General features: G+C 30.9%; 1 protein-coding gene across 1 annotated transcript in view; it reads right to left on the bottom strand.

Annotated features, from left to right (window-relative positions):
• Positions 1-20,637, bottom strand: part of LOC107439832 (1-phosphatidylinositol 4,5-bisphosphate phosphodiesterase epsilon-1) — a 232,922-nt gene that overhangs the window by 74,453 nt on the left and 137,832 nt on the right. The window contains exons 13-16 of the mRNA XM_087155060.1: positions 20,170-20,223; positions 19,688-19,795; positions 9,322-9,441; positions 9,109-9,246 (exon numbers count right to left, since the gene is read on the bottom strand). Of these exons, the coding sequence (XP_087011186.1) occupies positions 9,109-9,246; positions 9,322-9,441; positions 19,688-19,795; positions 20,170-20,223 (420 nt within the window). The remainder of the gene's footprint in view (positions 1-9,108; positions 9,247-9,321; positions 9,442-19,687; positions 19,796-20,169; positions 20,224-20,637) is intronic.

Here is a 20,637-nt window from a genome sequence, read left to right as displayed (position 1 = left end):
AATAGTGGCAACTTAACCTTGAAACTCACAGAAGGGTGGGCATGCGCAAATAGGATATGGGAACGGTGAGGTGGCGCTGTTGTCGATGTGTAGAGTGCAAAAAACAGTCGTTCTGCTTAGAAGGGTAGTTGTTGTGTGGCGTCAAAGTGAGGAGTTTCGTTTCCCTCGCTCTAAAGCATGTTTTCAAAAGGCTTAATTACGAAAAAGACGAGATGCTTGAACCCATCGTGCTACTGTCCAATACGGTAAAGCATTTGCCCCACAGGCTTCCACTAATCCTCGATAGCATTCTGTTGCATTTTTACCACGGGCAACCTCGATTTTAAGCGACAACAGCTGATCACCTTTTGAAAACATGCTTTAGAGTGATAGAAACGAAACTCTTCACTTTAACGCCACACAACAACTACCCTTCTAAGCAGATCGCTTGTATTTTGCACTCTACACATCGACAACAGCGCCACCTCACCGTTCCCATATCCTATTTGCTCATGCCCGCCCTTCTATGAGTTTCAAGGTTAAGTTGCCACTATTTAATTTACAACCCTCGTATATATATATATATATATATATATATATATATATATATATATATATATATATATATATATATATATATATATATATATATATATATATTTATATATATAAATGACATCTGCCTACAGCTTCCTACAACGATTACCTATTTGAAAGTGGAAATTTTTGTTAAATGTTAGATTAGTATATCGATTTTTAAAACATTTTAATTTTTACTCCAGGTCAGTAAGTTTGTTTTCTGCTTTCTTTTCTTTCAAACTCATTTTCAATTGCATTTTTATTTTTTAGCAATATAGACGCATTGTAAGGAGTAATTTTTATCTTAGGATAGTTGTACAATTATTCTTTATTTTGAAATATTTCATTTACCATCGTAAAGGAATGAGTTCTGAAGAGAACCTTTATGTTTTCACATAAAAAAAATATATGTATATATTTTATTTTATTTTATATTTTGTTTTCGTGTTTATATATATATATAATATATACAGTGAAACCTCTAGGGAGTGACCACTATCCACAGTAAAATAGGAGTTAATGAAGGTTGGTTGTACTTAGAAGTTACCTCCATTGACTTGTTATAGAAGGTACATGATTTTTCGCAAACGCTTTTAATTTTAGTCTGTCATTTTCTTGATGGGGCAATGCCACTTCTGTCGGCTTCATGAAAAAGACGTACCCAAAAGACTGAAAAGTGGATTGTTTGTTTAAGATGCTTGTTTTTTTCTGAAATAACTTTTACGTTTAACTCTAAAAGTAAATCCTTGATAGTGCATTTCTTTTTGCAACCTGAGGTTGTATGGTCAAAAGGTGCTCTCTAAATGATGATAGAGAATTAAAGAGACAAACAGGTGAAAATTTTTTTAACCAATAGGGACAGAGGAATAAGTTTGAACAATATAATAAAAAGATATGAAACAGGTTTGAGGAGAATTAGCGGTAACCCCAATGCTCAACAGATTAAATTAGAAAAGACTTTGTTGGGAAACGATGAGACATTAGAAAGCTAATAAACTAAATTATTAGACTTTTTTAAAATATGGAATTACTCTCAAAAAATCAGTTTCGGTAGACGAAGAGTATTGTTGAAGGATTTTAGCAGAAGAAAACTCAAACGTGTGATTAGAATTCCAACTATGTATAGCGATGTAAGATCAGATAAACTCCTGATTTTAATTATTTCTTTTCGTGTTCTTTAATGTTAAGGGTCCGTTTAGTATGTAGAATATACGCAAGACCACAAGGACGCGGAATTTAATAATGCTCCCGAAATTAATATCAGCAACAGGGTCTTAAAAGTTGATAAAATTTAGTTTATTTACAGGTGAAAAAAGATTTAAAACTCAAACTTGGGAGATTTTCGGATAAAATAAATTATTGAAGTTCGAATTCGAGAGTTTAGTAGATTGTGAGATTAATTTTCTATGGATTGAATCACTAATGTTAGAAAGCACACTACAGCGATTGCTTTAAGGTAAAGATAGAGGCTTCATTGAGAAGGCGAGCAAATTTTAGAGGCAGTAAACGCGTAAAGCAGCATCTTTTGGTTAGAGATGAGGTGAAAGATTATGAGAAGGGATCGCTTCCGATAAACAGAACTGTGAAATTACGAGGTCTTAGAAAGGTTATTATTTTCCTCTACGAACGTAAATTATATGCAAGGATCTATAGAATTCATAATATTGAGACGTCAATATTGTCTGTTAATGGGAATAAATCGTCGACACGTCATCTATGAAAAAAGAAACATAAAGGGAACTAATAAATCAAGGAGTTTCACTTCAAAGAAGTGGATTGAGAACTCATTGAAGATGGGCTCTTTTTTAATGTCTAAACACCAAATGATTATAGAAAAGAAAGAGTTTTTTTGTGCCTTGGTTACATATTACAAAATATACCTAATCATTTGTGGGGGAAAAAAAAAGTTTTTGGATTTTCTATGATGTAGAGGGAAACACTTTTCAAAAGTTAACTTTTTTCCTTTTATTTATTTATTTTAATGTAGATAGAAAAACAAGAATTATTTGAAGATTATAAACATTTCAAAACAACGATATCAAAACACCTTACTCCACATTCTTGAAAATGACATTACTTATAAACTCATAAAAACAAAATAGAAATAATAAGAAAAGTTTCTGACATTTCATTGGAACGAGGTTAAAAAATTTGGTTTCTAAGGTAACGCATTTAAATACTCTAAAAATTCCGTAAACATCTACGCAAATCTGTAATAATCTACACAACTTTGTAATGGCTTACAGAATTTTGAATTAGTCTATAGAATTACGCAAAAGTCACATTAAAGTATTATTAAGTCTATAAAGTTACGTCTACGCAACTCTATATTGGTTGAAACAAATTTCCATCGCCTACACAACTCTTTATCTAATTTCCAAACTCAATATTGATATACGCAATTCTGTATTTGTCCTCACAACTCTATATTGGTCCACACAACTCTGCATTAAAGTGTGCAATTCTATAATGGACTACACAACTCTATATTGTTTCTGTCTACGAAACTCTGTGCTGCGCAATTTCTCCAAAAGTTATTCAGTTTTGAATATTCCCTTGGCGCATTAGTTTATTCATCTTAATATGCATTTCATTATATATTCTAATTATGCATCTTGTTATATCTTAAGATATGCAAAAAAGGGAGATTTTTGGTGAAATTTGAGTTGATCACCTTCTGACTTACATTTTTTTCAATTCAATTTCTAGTTAAATGATCTGCGAAAGTAAGATTATTAAGAAATCAATTAATGACTTTTTATAACAATAGAAGATTTATATTATTAAAATTGGTTAATTTTCAAAATTAGTTCCTTTTATTAATCGCCATACTTAATATAAAAATTTTAAAATTGTTAACGCTTTAAAGGTTTAAAAACATTAAGTATTATTTCATATCCATTTTATAAACATCAAGATACTTATATACAATTTCATAGTTTAATACCGATCATTATGAGATTTGATACACTAAGCATTCGAAATACAAAGTAAAAGGCTGATGCCATTAGAATAATTAGCATGGAACCGTAAGAGATTAATCTGCAAAATATAATATTTCTAACGAAAAAAACTTCTATAAAATATATAATTATAATTGGAAAAGATCTGACATGTAAAAAAGATTTTTCTTTAGATTAACATTTTCACCCTGATCGTGATAAAATGTTGAGTTTAAAGCGTTTTCTTGAGATATAAAAGAGAGCGTTTTATTTTCTAGAGCGAAATTGTATATAATTTCAGCTTTTTTAGTTTATCAGCATAGGAAGTAAAAAAAAACAGAACAGGCGCCAATTGACTCGACGGGGAAAGGTAGGAAATGTAATACTACGCATTTGAAAAGTAGTTCCTCGCTATTTCGGAATTTATTACAGTTTAAATGTGCGTACAAATATAAATAAATATTGTATAATAAGAAAAGTTTATCTTGAAACATGTATTAGAAGTTTCATCATGTTTACATGTATTTAACTTATAAATACTTTGTCAGGAAAGCGAATGTACAAAGAAGAAGATGTTTTAGTTTGGCGATGAATTAGTTTCCGAGTACGAGGAACTGGCGCGTTGGCTATGTTTCCACACTGGTCAGCCAGCTTGCATCGCTCAATTGTTTTTTTGTCTTGTTTTTTTTTATTTGTTATGAACTGTTATTTGGTTTTTCTAGTTATTTATTGCTGGCTTGTTTTTTTAATACTTATTAATTGTTATTTTTTGCTTTTTTTTTGTTAGTTATCCCTTGTTAGTTCGTTCTTGTAGCTATCAATTACGCTTTATATCTGATTCTAAAAGATTTGCGATTTTCTTTCGAGAAAAGAAAAAGGCAATCTTCTCTTAAAGAGAGGTTTTTATAGAGAGATTTCTAATAGAGAGGCTTTTTGGGTAAGTTCTTTTGTTTCATTGAAGCGAATATATTTCAGGAAAAAAAATTACTTTCATAATAAAAAAAAAACATTTCAGAAAAGAGTGTGAACGGTAAATATTATAAAACATACGTATTTCTTTTTTCATGATCAATGATTTCATGTCTATGTTGACTTTTCCTTTCCCCACGAAATACCAATGTGGGATAAATTAATATACAGAAATCTATAATAAAAAAATTGAATAAAAAAATAAGTATCCAAAGTAAAATATTTATGAGCGTCTGTGTATTTTTTTAAATTTAGATTTAATAAAAAAAATTACCTTTTCAAATATAATTTTGTTTCGTTTAAAACTTGTTTCGTTTGGTTTAGAATTATTAATAAGAATATCTGTTTTTTAAAGATCATAATAAGAAATCAGCTTACAATTAATATCTCAAATCAATTATTATTAGAAATGCTCTAAAAAAATCTTGTTCTCTTCTGTATTGTGTTCAAAATTTTAGTAAGATTCTTTTTTCTTTAAAAAAAATCGGCACTTGGTTTTCTTTAACGCCAATGTTGGCCACTTTCTCTCCATTTTTGCTACCTTATGCCCCCAACTAACTTAAAGAGTAACCCAGTTTCCATGACAACGGCTGCACTCCTATCTACTTGCCTTTCTGTCCACATTGCCTTTCTGTCCTCTATGTTTCTGTCCAGTGCCAACTTAAAATGAAACGGAGTATAGCGACACTGCAATTTGTTGGGAAATGTTCACGTATGCGTTGTGAAGCATTAAGAGTATTTATATTCCATATTATTTCTTCTAATTTATCTAATTACAATATTTTATATACTAACTTTTCCGTCCGTTTTTTTTTACACAAATCACTCAGTAATTACGAATTGAATTCGTATTGAACCGCTCTCTGTTCAATACGATTTTTTAGAATGTTTTTTAAAATATAAAGTAATCTCTCATTAGTGGTTACAAATTAATATTTAAGTGAAGCTGCATAAAATTTCGACTTAAGCAAAAAAAAGTTTGTTTATCTAGTGGGATATCTTCCTGCATTGTAAAATAAATTGAATATTTTAATGCTGCCTTTGCTTTGATCAATCTCGCTTTTCATTGGACATCTAAGATGCATGTTTTTCATTTTTACAAAGGAATACTATAGAATGAAAGGTCTGTGGAGCGTCAACTCTCCGTCCCATAGTAAAGGAGGTTTCTCGTTCTTAGAGGTTACCTCCATTAACTCTTATCGAAGGAATTTTCGAGAAAGCTTTTTATTTTAGTCATTTTGTTGGCGTTATGAAAAAGAATAAAATTTAGCGTCTATAAAAATTATCCCTACTGATATTATTATGTGTAAAGACAAATTTATGAATTTAAAATAAATGAACAATTACCGTAAACTGGGGCGAGTCTACCCATTTTTTCAGTTTGTCAACTTTCAAGTGGTCAAACTTTTGTAAATATTAAAGAAAAAAGGCTTTTAATAGGTGTTTCGGAATCGCTATTTATCCCTCTTTAAAGCTGTGAAATCGATTTTAGAAAATATTAACAGCTAAGCTGTTACTGTATATTTTTATAGAACTGCTGACAAATCTCTCGTATGGGGCGAGTCTACCCATTCTACTAAAAATGAATGTTAACATTGTAAATAATCAAATTTTACTATTAAATTGTTATTTTAGTTACTATATAGGATATTTATGAAGTAAAATTCATAACTTTATTATACACTGGTTATCATAAATTAAGGAAAATTCACAAAAATCGCGATAACTCAAGAAATTACACATGGAATTTTATGAAACTTACCCACAATATACAACACATAGTAAGGTATTAAACAACATAAAAAGAAATTATCAGACATTAATAGTAGTATAGAAATTAGCACATGTATAAAATAAACAAATTGGAAATATCGGTTTGCAATAGAAAAAGTACCTTTAATATGGAATATGATTGCCTCTAGAAGCAATACAGCACAAACAGCGATGTGTGATGCTTTCAATTATGCGGTCTATCAGTTCAATAGGAAGTGAGAGCCATTGCTCTTGTAAAGCAGTTGCAAGCGTGGCAAGGGTCTGAGGGGGCGGATTGATGGCAGATACACGCCTCCCTAGAGCATCCCAAACGTGCTCGATAGGATTCAAGTCCGGGGATCGAGCTGGCCACTCCATGCGAGTAATTGTTTCCTGTTGAAGATAATCATCAACAATGCGAGCTCTGTGTGGTCTTGCATTATCGTCCTGTAACAGGAAGCAATCACCAATTGCCCCGGCATATGGGCGCACATAAGCATCAAGGATGTTGTCTCGATAAACCTGAGCATTCACGGTTCCCCTTGGAAAGACATGGAGGTATGTGCGCCCTCCTAAGGATATGCCTCCCCAAACACAGACACTGCCTCTTCCGTATGCATCTCTTTCACGGATGTTTGATGGATGATAACGGGTCCCAGGTTCTCTCCATATCAAATAACGTCTACTGTCACTTTCTAGACTAAACCTGGACTCATCCGTAAAGAGAACAGGCCTCCATTGATCTGACGTCCAGTGGACATGTTGTCGGGCCCACTGCAAACGGTCTCTCCTATGGCGTGATGTGAGCGGCACGCAAATGGCTGGTCGTCTCGCATACAGACCACCTTCGTGGAGCCTTCTGCGCACAGTTGACGTTGACACCAACCTTCCGGTGGCTGCAGCAAGAGAGGATCTAAGATGTGTCGGAGTAGCGGTTCTATTCCTGCGTGCACTTAATGTCAAATATCGGTCATCGGCACTGGTCGTAACAGTTGGCCGTCCTTGACTGAACCTCCTAGATGCCGAATCTGTGGTTTGAAATTGCCTCCAAAGTCTATGAACCACAGATGGACTCACATTTAGCCATCTGGCCACTTCTGATTGACTCTGCCCTGCCTCTAGTCTCCCGATGGCTCTCCATCGTAGTTCTTCAGGCAAATGATGCCTAGAGGTCATTATTACGAATTGGCTATCTCAGATTTTCAATGTCGCAATCACAGTAAAATTTGTGTGCTTTCTCTCAAACTTGGACTTTTATGCTCCAGGCAGATGACGTAAGCCGAGTGCAGCGCCACTAATTTGCATATTGCAATTTTACTCAGCTACTCTTAGTGGACAACATATGCAAATTTTGCACGGTTTGGCTTACTTTTGAAAGAGTTATCGCTATTTTTGTGATTTTTCCTTAATTTATGATAACCAGTGTATATTCCATTTTTTCATTCATAAAATAACACAAATTGAGTATTTGATCGATTATCACATTTTGATCACAGTTTTGTTTTTATAATCATTAACATTATAAAATAAAAAAATTTTCTGATTACTGTTGATAAAAAATAAATTAAAATTAATATGAATTTACAATTAAATAATTAATAAATAATAATAATTAAAGATTATTAACAAAATCGAAATTCAAACATTGGGAATCATGAAAAATCCTTTTCCCATTCTTCTGGGAGGTGTGATTTTTCTTACAATGTTTTCTCGTTGAATGAGCTCTCGTAATATAAAAATTGAAATATAAAAATCTTGTAATATAAAAATTGAAAAAATAGGTAAAATGAACATATTTTATATTTACATTTATATTTAACCTATAAATTTTCTGATTAATGATAAATTTATCAATGCAGAATAAAAATAATATGCTCAAATTCATTTAAAATGACTTAATTTTAATATAAACAAAGTTCTAAATTATATTATTATGCTTTATTAAAACTAAATACGAATGGGTGGTCTCGCCCCGCGAATTCTGGCCTTTTGTTTACAACAGCAAAACTTACATTCTTCTTGTTTTTTTTCATATAAAATTAATGTAATCTTAGTCTTAGATAAGTTTATCACTTAACCAAAGTGAAAATAGTAACAATAATAATATACTTACGGAGCACGAACTTAAAGTTTCCTGATTTTCAATACAAATCTCTCAAAAGACGTTTGAACAGGTCGGTTAAAAAGACACCAAATAAATAAAAACGGATCAAACTACTACAGCGCCATCTTCCTTAGAGTCTGAACTAAGTCCTCCGTCGGTAAAAATTTTTTTATTTGCAATTTAAAATAGTGAAAATTAAATAAAACTAAAATGGGTAGACTCGCCCCAGGATGGGTAGACTCGCCCCGGTTTACGGTATGCTTTTTGTTTAAGTTTGCATTTAATTTATAACACAAAAATTAGTTTAGCTTTAAAAGATGAGAAGAAGTTTGTTTGTTTCTTCTAAAAGAACTTTTTTTTTCTAATTTTACTTTCAACTCTAGAAGTAAATCATTGATAGTATCGTCTTTAGTGCAACATGACTACAACATGAGGTTGTATCGTCGAAAAGAGCTTTCTAAATAACAGCCTCACGCAAATATTTTGAAAACATTTTAATCTTTTTATATGTTTTTTTTTTTTTTTTGCTTTTTTCGTGTTTCCTTGTTTGACATTTTGGGCATTTGGTGGAGATGTTTGCTCGATCACTGCTTCTCTTAAAGGTTCAAAGCAAAGTGCTTCTAAAAATTTCTCCTAAATATTGGAGCTCTCTTCTGGAGGCTATTTAAAAAAGACATTTTCTCGAAATTTTTATATATTTAACAATTGTCCTGGTATAAATCAATAAGATAGCTCATAATTTGGAAATCAAATTTAATCATCTTTCAAACCTTGTTTGTCTACCTTTTTCTTGGATTTTTCTTTTACTTGATACACTCGGCATCCATAAGCAGGTAACCTCTTACAATTTTGTATGTACAATTTCTTTAAATGAAACTCATTCTCATAAACATGAGAATGAAATAACTTTCTTCTTTGATCCTAAAATTAAAAAATAAAAATCATTCAAAATGTGCATTCTTTAAAGTTAAGAAGAAAACTATGAAATCAACATACCTTTATGGCTTTATTCATATTTTTAACAGAGCGATACATAGGGGCAACGCAAATATCAAGATCCGAATCTTTCCATACTGATCCTTTTGGTTTTGGTCCATCGGTATTCCCTTCATTTCCCTAGAATCAGAAATAAGTCTATCGTTTCGCTTTCCAAATACACTGGGGAAATAAATTAAAAGAATTTGCATATTTTATTGAATATCACAAAAAGAACTTAACTGAATGAAAAACCACTGTTTCTAGACAAAAATGCAAATCTTGTACATCAAAAACGTAAGCTTACGCGTGTGTGTAGGCGGAGCTAGTAAAGAAACAGGCTTTATAAGTGCGCGTAAGTTCCCTCGACGAATTTCTAGTTTTATTTTTCAGCAATATGTTAAATTAAAATTGTAATAATAAAAATGAGTAACCACCAACATCTAGATGATGGAATGAGGTGGCGAATTATAGGGAGACGAGAAGCAGGCCAATCTCAGGTCCAGATTTGTAGAGAGTTCAACTTAATGCCGTGTGTAAAACTTATGAAAACATTTCCAGGATACCGGATCCATCGTGAGAAATCCTGGGCAAGGTCGTCCAAGAGCCACGGGGACCAGAGAAGATCGCCATTTGTCCATTATAGAGAGGCATAATCCAGCGGCTACAGCTTCTCAGCTTACTCGTGACTTCCGTGACCTACTCGTGACTGCCACAGGAACCCGTGAATCAAATGTGACTGTTTCCAAACGACTTCTTGAGAGAACGTTGTTTGTAAGAAGACCTGCTTTTGGCTTCGCGCTCACTTCTACGAACGGAAGAGTCCGTTCAGCGTGGTGCAGAGAGCATAGAGATTGGAGCATGAATCAATGGGAAACCGTTTTCGTCATTGATGAGTCCCGGTTCTGCCTAAACACCGATTCTCACCGTCCGTTCATATGGAGAGAACCAACTACCCGCTACCTATCCTCCAATGTCCGCGAAATCAACCATTATGGCGGAGCAGGTTTAATGGTCTGGGCAGTCATCATGTTGGATGGCCGCACACCTCTCCATGTCTTAAAAAGAGACTCTGTGACTGGTGTGAGGCATGGGGGAGGTCTTGGAGCCCTATGTTCTCTTTTTCAAGGGTGCAGTTGGACGTGAGTTCATTTTAATGGACAATAACGCGAGACCACATAGAGCTCTTCTGGTTGACGAATTTCTAGAGTGTGAGGATATTCACCGGATGGATTGGCCAGTCAGATCTCCAGACTTCAACCCTATAGAGCTCGTATGGAACGCATTGGGAAGGGGAATTGCAGCTCGTTACCCCCTTCCGAGAAGCATCCAGGGAATGAAAACAGCGTTGCTGACCGAGTGGGACAAATTGCCACAGGAAATGATAAACTTATTTCAAGTATGAAATCACGCTTCAAGGCCTGTATATCTGTAAGAGGGATCATGGCCCTATTAACTCATTTTCATTTTTACTTATTCTGCAACCGCTGTTTCATACCTTCCGACTCCAACGAGTGTTAGATCATGCGTGTGTATTACAATTGTTAAAAGGTTATTTGTTTTGTATTGTATCAATGTATATACATATCAAATTTCATTAGTTCTAGAGATAATCGACCAAGTCTGCAAAATCTCTTTCTTACACCAGTGTATTAATCTGCATGGAAAAACAAAATAATTGCCCTCGTGTGCGTTTTGGGTTTAAATCAAAAATATTTCATTAATTTGTGTGTCTGGTTTTATTCATATTTTTAACAGAACGATATAGGCGCATCGCAAATGTCAAGTTCTGAATCTTTCTATACTGATACATTTCGTTTAGGTCCATCGGTATTTCCTTTATTTTCCTAGAATAATTTCCTAAATAATTCTATCTCTATGATTTCAAAATACAAATCTGCACGGAAAAACAAAGTAATTACCCTCATGTGGATTTGGCGCCCTATGTCAGAAAGTACAGCTATAAACTTATCTTGTAACTATTACTTTGGTTATTGCATGCAATAATTGCATAAAATTTCACAAGACTGGTTAAATTTATAGAATTTCAGACGTTTTTTTTTCTTTTTTTAATAAAAAAAACAACTAAATTTTGTTTTTTCATTTCCCTGAAGCTTTAAAAATATTCAATAATGTTAAACAAAACTTTTTTTAAGCAATTTTTAATTAATATCATTATGAAACATGAAGAAATTCGTTAAAAAGAGCTCAAGATATGAGTATTTAAAGTAGTTTTTTCATACTGTGCATGCCCGGAAAACATTTAATTTTTGTTTTCAAAATTTTATAATGAATCATATTTGGTATCTAATGAAAAAAGTTCGATTTGAAAATAATCTTCCGTACATTAAAATGTGATGGTAAAAGGAAACATGTGAAAAAAAACGTATTTTTATGGTGTTGATCCCCGATAATGCCGGTGTCATTGTTAATAATACAAAATGATTGTTTAATAGCCCACAAAACAAAATTAACCGTTCTATACAAAATATAAGGCATCTTAAAATGGAGGACATTTTATAGCTCCATGACAACTAATTAATTATATGTCAGCTTTTTAGATGAAATTTTTGTGGACTATTAAAAACTAACATATAAAATCCAATTAAATGAATTTTTATTTTAGCTAGTATTCTTTAAAAATAAATAAGCCTTCAGAATACAGCCATGTCTTATCTTCTAGGGTCTCAATCTAAAAATTTATTATTTTATTATTTTTTTTCTTTCTTAATTAACGAGTCATTTTAAACTTTCTCACCTTAAGTTAGATTTTAATTAACTTCTTCCAAAACATTAAAATGACTCTAATTTTAATCTTAAATTGAATAAAAAAAATCTTAACAATGTTTATTTCAATTAATGTCAAAGCCTAACAAATTTTAATTTAACAAATGAATCTAATTTCTTTTATAAAAAAAATTGTTTCAAAGATTCTACTTCGTTTGAAGTGCATTTTTAATATTTATTTAGTACAGCATCATTTTATTACTTGGAATTGAGAATAAATTTAGTTTATATTTTATAAAGTAGCTTGTCAACATAATGAAACAAAAACCAAACCAATATTTAATGACAAATCCTTATTTAATGTTAGTTGCATTAATAGAATTTTAGAAGTGCGGACAAAATTCCATAAAATACTAAATTTTCCGCTGTACAAAAATTGATGGAATTCAAAAAAGTAGAGCTAAAATAGTAAAGCAAAGCTAAAATAAGCACAAAAAAGTATAATATGTAAAAAAAAATACATAAACTATGCATTGAAAAAGTAAAGCGGAAATATGTAAGATTTTGTAAAATAGATTAAATACTTTACAAAAATAATCAAATTAAGAAAATAAATATAATCAAGTAAAAAATGAGTTTTAGTAATTAACCCACATTATTTTCACAGAATTGTCCACAAAATTATCATGTTCACACTAAAGTCGCAGAATCATTTGTCTGTCAGATCTGATTATCAGTTACTTAAAAAAACTGCAACTGAAAAGTGACTATTAAGATATGTAATTCATGAATAACTGAGTGGCCAAGATAAAAGTGACCACGAGTCATACTGTATGTGATGTCGAGCTTTCTATATTTCACACCGGGCCTCTTCTTATCTCGGCCACTCTGTATTATTAAAAACGCTTTATGAAAAAATAGAAGTCTAACATTTGTGGTAATCAGAATGTTTAATTTGAATTTATCTTCATCCCATAAAAACTATACCCATAACTATAGACACTATACCCATAAAACTTTTTAAATTTTATTGATCGTTTATTGATCAAGTGTGTAAACATGCAACTGCATACGAACACAGTTTTGGCAATCTGCAAACATTTACTGAGAAATATTTTATTTTATTACCGTCGTTGAACAACAGACCCAATTTTAGGGTTTTCGACTACTATTCTTCAACTCAGCCTTGTAATTTTGAACCCTATCCAGAAGACAAGGGAACTTTTGGATCAAGTATTGGGAGAAATTTGCCTTCGTGGAGAACTTTTTGATGGAAATGACCTGCATTTGCGTTACATGGAGAGGAAGACCACGAGAACTTTCCACTGTTAGCCTCACGGCAAAGGGACTCTAACCCATAAGCCGTTTATCACTGAGGATATTTCACGTCAGTACTGTGGTCGGTGCAAGCCGGATGCGGAATTCGTATCGATCAGCCATCACTGGGATTATAATCCGGTTCGCCTCATTGGAAGGCGAACGTTCTATCCCCTGAGCCATCGCGTTCCAACTGTAGACATTAACCCCGTGTCTACATTAGTTCCCCCATAATTAACACGTAAATTCTGCTCATATTAATTTGAATTGTATTTCACTAAATTATGTCAAAAGCAATTTTATTATATATTTCATGTTTTTAAAAACAAACTTATATAAATTCAGTTTTTCCTTTTTAAATTTTTACTAATCTCAATTTTTAAAATAGAATAAGACCCCACTAAAAATTAAGGAAAGTCTAAATAGAAGCAGAGAATAACATAAAAATAAGTTCTGATTTTAAACTGTTTCATGCTGTCCGACAACGATTCTATTATTGTTTTTAATTCATATCATACAAATCAGACAGAGTAGTTTCAGTTTTCAATCCCTGTTTGATTAGCTTAGAAAAGTGTTTCTTGCCTCTCCTCTGTTGTTGTTTTTCTATGATTAAACAGGTTTTGAGTTATTCAGTAATGATTCCTCTCTTGGATATTTATTTATGACTCTCGATTTTACATTTTTTTACTCTATTTTTGACAAGGATTATGAAATTATGTATTAAGGGGATTTTGTTTGGTCATATGTACTTTCCAAACTTAATAATTATAAAATCTCCAATCTGGGCAAGTTCAAAATATATGGTGGCAATTTTGTATTTTGCTATGAAAAAACTGCATACTTTAAAATACGTAAAGAATTGTATACCTTACAATTCAAAATTTTTCTACTATTGTTAAAGGAAATGGTAAAAAATAATTAATATGAAGTAAAAAAATTTTTTGCATGACATTATCACTGGATAAACAAATTTTATAAATGCGTGCAAAAGTCCGCTTAAAATGTTCTCATTAACATTAAGGGGATCCATACCAAACTATGGGGACCCTATTTCTCAGATAGCGGCCCATACTTTGGAGGTTTATTCAGAGAAAGTACGTTTTTGAGTCTGATTTCATAATTCAAATAACCTCTGCCACTAATTAATTAGCATATATGAGACCACCCCCTCGAAGCGTAATACTCTGATCATTAGATCAAAAGTTATTCATGGTGATACCTTTTTTATGTTGCACTGTACATCAATGTTGTTATTCTACGATATTTCTCTGACAATATTTGGCCAATAAATAATAAAATTATTCCCGGTGTGTACTTTAGTCTCTGTTGAGCCGAGGTGGCTCAAGAGTGCTCGCCTTCCAATGAGGTGAACCGGGTTCGCACCCTGCAAGCACCAATCACAGTGCTGACGTAAAAATATCCTTAGTGGTAGACTGTTCATGGGTTAGAGTCCCCTTGCCGTCAGGCTAACCGTAAGAGGCTTTGATCGTTTCCCTCTCCATGTAACGTAAATGAGTTCCATCAAAAAGTCCTCCACGAAGGCAAACTTTCTCACAATACTTGATGCAAGAGTTTCTTTGTCTTCTGTATTGGGTTAAAAATTACAAGGATACGAAATACTAATAGTTGTAAATTGAAAATTGGGTCAACTGTTCAACACCTGTTAATCTATCCGTTGAAAGAGGAAAGGGGGCATTTCCTGTACGACAGCGTATAACAGGTCATTGTTTCTCCAAATAATGGCAGAAAAATTTCTTAATGAAACTTAGAAGAAGTTTATAAACTATAATAAAACTAAAAAAAATTAACCAAGTAAATTTATTTGGGAAGATTTCAAATTTTGATATCCAACAGAAGAATACTTTTTTTTTATTGTAGAATTTAATAAACTGTTGGCTTAAGTTTTTTCCAAAAAATACATACGCACGATTAAGAGTTATAATATTATAAAAAATTTTCGAACGTTTTATTTTCTAATTAAAATTTTCATATAAAGTAATCAAGGAAAATAGGATTCTTTATATGTTTAATCAATTTCCAAACAGTAAAATAATTTGAAAACACTTATGTTTTTGAAAAAAATGCATTTTATAATACGTCCAGATTATATTTAATTTTAAAACTTTCTGGCACATTATTTTGTGTTACTCAAAGAGAATCATTCATGAAACCACCACTTTTAAATATTACTTTTATAAAGGAATAAACAATCATTAAATGAAAAATTACTTTTGAAGATTTCAAAAGGTCTCAACATTTGAAAGTTAATTGGTGAAACTTTATTGACTACTTCATGCATGTAAACCACGTTTGAGTAATGATAACATAAGCTTAAGAAATTTACATGTTGTAGTTAAAATTATTCAATTATGTGAAACTTATACGGTTTGTTACCTGTTAATTTGTTTTTTAGTTTAATACCTTATAACATAGTTACAGGTCTAAATTTAAATTCAATTTTCACTCTTACTATTCGAAGATGTGCAGGACATATACAAGAATCATCTTTAATCACCAACAATGATAAATTTAATTTTTAAAGCGATTTGTATCAACATTTGAAAATCACTCAATTAACTTTTTAAGCTATTTTAATTATTTCTTAACCAATAATAAACTTTAATTCTTAGCATTTTCTGCACATTGTTGAATATTTTTATAGCCCTTGTTTGCGTTGGTTTGCCCTTGTTTACGTTCGTGTATCAATTGGCTGAATTAGGTGATATATAATCTAAATTCGACGATTGGATAAATTAGACGATATATTATATAAAAATAAAATATTTATTATATCAGGTATTATATTAGTATATTATAATAATTAGACCAAATTACTGGACGCACTGTGGTGTTTTAATAAAGACATGCTTTGCACGAGTTTATTTGCAATGCTTATATATTTAAACATACATGTAATAGGTTTAATTCGGGAGATCTTTTATATACTTTCTATTTGTATTTATTTTTAACGTATTACATTACAATGTTAATTAATTGATACACGAACATAAACAAGTACAAACCTGCTTCAGTCGCTGAAAATTAATAAAGCTGTATAGTATTACCTGATAACAAGATGATTATATATATATATATATATATATATATATATATATATATATATATATATATATATATATATGGGTGATTCTCACGAAACATGACAATTCACTGTCCCTTGCTCCAAGATCTAATACTATAATTCAAAAAGAACTTTTCTTTTAAAAAAAATAATAAATTGCATTGCTGTTAGCATTTTAAAATGACTTTGCACTAACATTGACTGCTTTGCATAGTAAAAATTTTTTTATTGAACTTCAAAGTGTCATTTTCCTGCCAAGTCGCAAACAACGTTTCCAATAATAACAAGCTTCAAAACTTCCCATAAATTTTTCAATATCTAATTTTTTTTTACCTCAACCGGTGTAAGCATTTCTAGAATATACGCAGAGGGTGTCATTTACAAAAACTTCGTTTAAAGTAATTTTTTCTGTCAATAACATGTTTGTCCCAAGAAAATCTGTCATTTTCCTGGCTACTTTTATTTAGTGGTTTGTAACCAAAATAGATAGAGCCAGCAATCAATATCTTATGTTAATAGAATGATTAGATGCCCTCCTATATGAACATGTCTTGTTGCATGAATAAAGAACCAATTTTCTGGTTCAAATTCTATTTCAAAAAATTTTTCAAGATAAGTAGGTTTTGGTGTTGTCATTTTCCTGGCTTCTTGAATTCATTAATAACACGAACTACATAAATTTATCTGAGTTATTTTTAGAAATCCTGTTGTTTTCTGCAGAATGTAAACGTCTTAGGCCGAAATATTAAATTAAAGTAAAGTTATATGCTATATAATGGCAAATTTGTTGCGAATTGCTATAAAATGGCAAATGGCTTATGAATTCCAGAACAATGAAGTGATACCAAAATTTTTTTTAACTGCAAATACTCTAAAGAGGAAAAGCAAATAATCACCTAGTACCAAGTTTATGTATGATTGTAATATGGTTGGATGTAATCAAAGTTATTTATTTATTTAATGATTGATTATTATACACAATTTTATTCTGTACTTATCAGCAACAAAAAAAAAATTGATTCCTTCTACAGTGGATAAAAAAAATTAATTTAAGTAATTTATGGTTCTTCTAACATAAAGGCTTAAGTTGAGTTACTTACTATTAACTTAAAATGACTGTTTTTTAAACTTCCAAGCTAATATGTCATTTTCCTGGCATTCAAAATTTGGTGAATTTCTATTTTATTTTTTTTCTCAAGTAAATGTCAATACACTACACTGCTGTCTGTAAGATATTAATAAATGAAATGAAGTATACAAAAAAATTTTTTAGATTATTTTGAAGACTTTAAATTTGAAGAAATTTTTTGGTCCGAATTGTCATGTTTAAAGAGAATCACCCATATATATATATATATATATATATATATATATATATATATATATATATATATATATATATATATATATATATATATATATATATATATATATATATATATATATATATATATATATATGTATGTATATATATATAGGTCATTCTCACGAAAACTGTCATTTTCGTTGTTGTTGTTAATTTACGTCGCACTAGAGCTACACATTGGGCTATTGGCGACGGTCTGAGAAACATTCCTGAGGATTATCCGAAGACATGCCATCACAATTTTGATCCTCTGCGGAGGGAATGGCACCCCCGCTTTGGTAGCCCGACGACCTGCGCGCGAAGTCGAACATTTTACGGTAGCACAGTTTAACGAGGACCAATACCGCACACCCTCGGTCCCCACGCAGACTGATCCAAGTGGTCACCCACCCGCACACTGACCGTAGTCAGTGATGCTTGAATTTGGTGATCTGCTGGGAACCGTGTCTTAACGATCAGTCCACTGCGGGACCTGTCAATTTCAGTTCATAAAATCCTAAAAAAGTAAAGTGAATAAAAAGCTCTGAAACTCTTTATATTAATAGAAATATGTAATGGCATTATAAAGAAAGTATATATCCTATAAATTATACTTAATATTTAAATTAATTAATTAATTTGACTATTTAAAAAGTGAGAGAATGACATTTTATTTTAATACATGTTTTTCTCTAAGTTACAGCTACCTCAAGTTTGAAAATGACTAAGTTTGAAAATAACATACTAAGTATATCTAATATTTATTATAATTCAGTTTTATATATTTAATAGTTTTTACAGGCTTGGGAAATAAAATTGGCTGGCACGATTGAACAAAAAAAATTTAAAAGTATACTCATTTTGAATCATTCCCTCACCTTATACACTAGTGAGGGAATGACAAATTTAATAAAATTTAAAAATAACAGTTAGGCCTAATTAATTTCTGAAATCAATCACATATATTCATAGAAGAAAGCAACATATAATTATCCACTTTCTCGATGAAATTGTATTTTATTTTACTCTAAAAAACGACATGAGGGAATGACAAATGTAAAAAATTTTACCTGGTTTGATTCATTCAAATTTATTCCACAGCAAAGCTTCTTTAAGTTGAAGATGGAAACATACTGCAATTTTGTTCTATGATGCCAGTTGTTAACTGCTAAAGTTTCTATTACAATATTTTTATTCTAAGAAGAATGCAAGTGATAAGAACTTTGTTGTGAAGGAATGATGCGAAACACTAGGGACAAAGTTTAAAATAGTGCTGTGTTAATATTTTTATCAGAAATTACATTTAAAACTGATTTTCTGAATTCTACATTTTAATATTCTGAAATAAAAAATGCGAATTTGTAAACTATTTTTTTTTTTTGAATTTCGGAAACAATTTTTTCTTTTTTCAAATCAACAGTGGGGACAAGTGAGGGAATGACATATTGGTATATTTTAGTTACCTAAAACAAATAAAAAATAAAAATTGATAATTTTATTTTTATTCTTTTGTTAGCCTGCATTGTGAATAACACTTTCCCTGAAATTTTTTTTTTTCGTAAGTTGTGAAACAAACATAAAATGTACTGGGGACATGAAAATGACTGTTTTTGTGAGAATAACCCATATATATATATATATATATATATATATATATATATATATATATATATATATATATATATATATATATATATATATATATATATATATATATATATATATATATATATATATATATATATATATATATATATATATATATATATATGAATTTATAAATATATATATATAGAGAGAGTGACGTACCAAATGTATATTAAGTGCTGGGTCTTAACATATTAAGGAATTAAAGACTCGACTTATATGAAAATTATTATAATATGAATATTGTGTGTTAAGATAAAAATGCTTACTTCGGTCCGTTGGTCGGATGTTTCTTCGATTCTTAATTGAATACCGGCTAATAGTGTTGCTTCTTCTTTGGAACATGGTAAATCCCCGCTCACCACTAATCTCTGCAACTGAAAAATATTATTTAGATGATGTCTCTCATGTATAAAATAAATATTAAGAGAATATTTTACCATAGAATGGTGACTTATTTAATCCTCAGCGAAAACAAACTATGTTTTTAGGCGTCATGTAGACAACCACTTATATTATCAGTTAAAAAAAAACTTCACTTTAGTAATACGTCGGCCAATCAAAACTCCGTTTTCGTCTTAACCCGAGTAAAAGAAAGAGCCTTTTGTAACATCGAGTGCAATGCGCGTTCATCAATCTCTTAACAGAATATTGTTTCGCTTAACTGTAAATGTATCCGTTAAAATAAGTGTGCTTCATCATAAATACCATTTTGTTTTCATATTTATAAAGAAAAAGAATTTATACTCACTCTTTCATATTCTTCACAAATCTCGTCTGCTTCTATATCTTCTTTTTCATTTTCCTTCCAAATGGAATTTACTTTATTAATTTACATACTTTAAATAAAATGGTAAGATTATTACTTTTTTTTACAGCTTTAACCTGCTTATGCCAGCAATATTGAACTATAGATAAAATATAAGAATTATAATTTTTTTAGATAATAAAATAACGATAAAAACATTAAATAAAAAACTACGCAACGAAATGTTTTGATTTTCGTCTTTTGATTGTTTCGCAAAAGATGTCATATAATTGCTAAAATTCGATTTCTGTTCTTTTCCGTCAAATTATTTGTCATTTAGGTGTCTGAAAATCATAAAAAATATGTTCGGTAAATTTAAAACGTAATTTTCTCCCCATAAATTAATTGATCCCGAAGCTTAAAAGAAAAACACTCTTCACAATATGGCATGTAAATCGCATTGAATATTGT

This window comes from Parasteatoda tepidariorum, chromosome 11, assembly GCF_982258835.1.
Source record: "Parasteatoda tepidariorum strain Cologne lab strain chromosome 11, Ptep-v5.0, whole genome shotgun sequence".
Classification (NCBI taxonomy): domain Eukaryota; kingdom Metazoa; phylum Arthropoda; class Arachnida; order Araneae; family Theridiidae; genus Parasteatoda; species Parasteatoda tepidariorum.
This window is presented reverse-complemented; position numbering and strand designations above follow the sequence as displayed.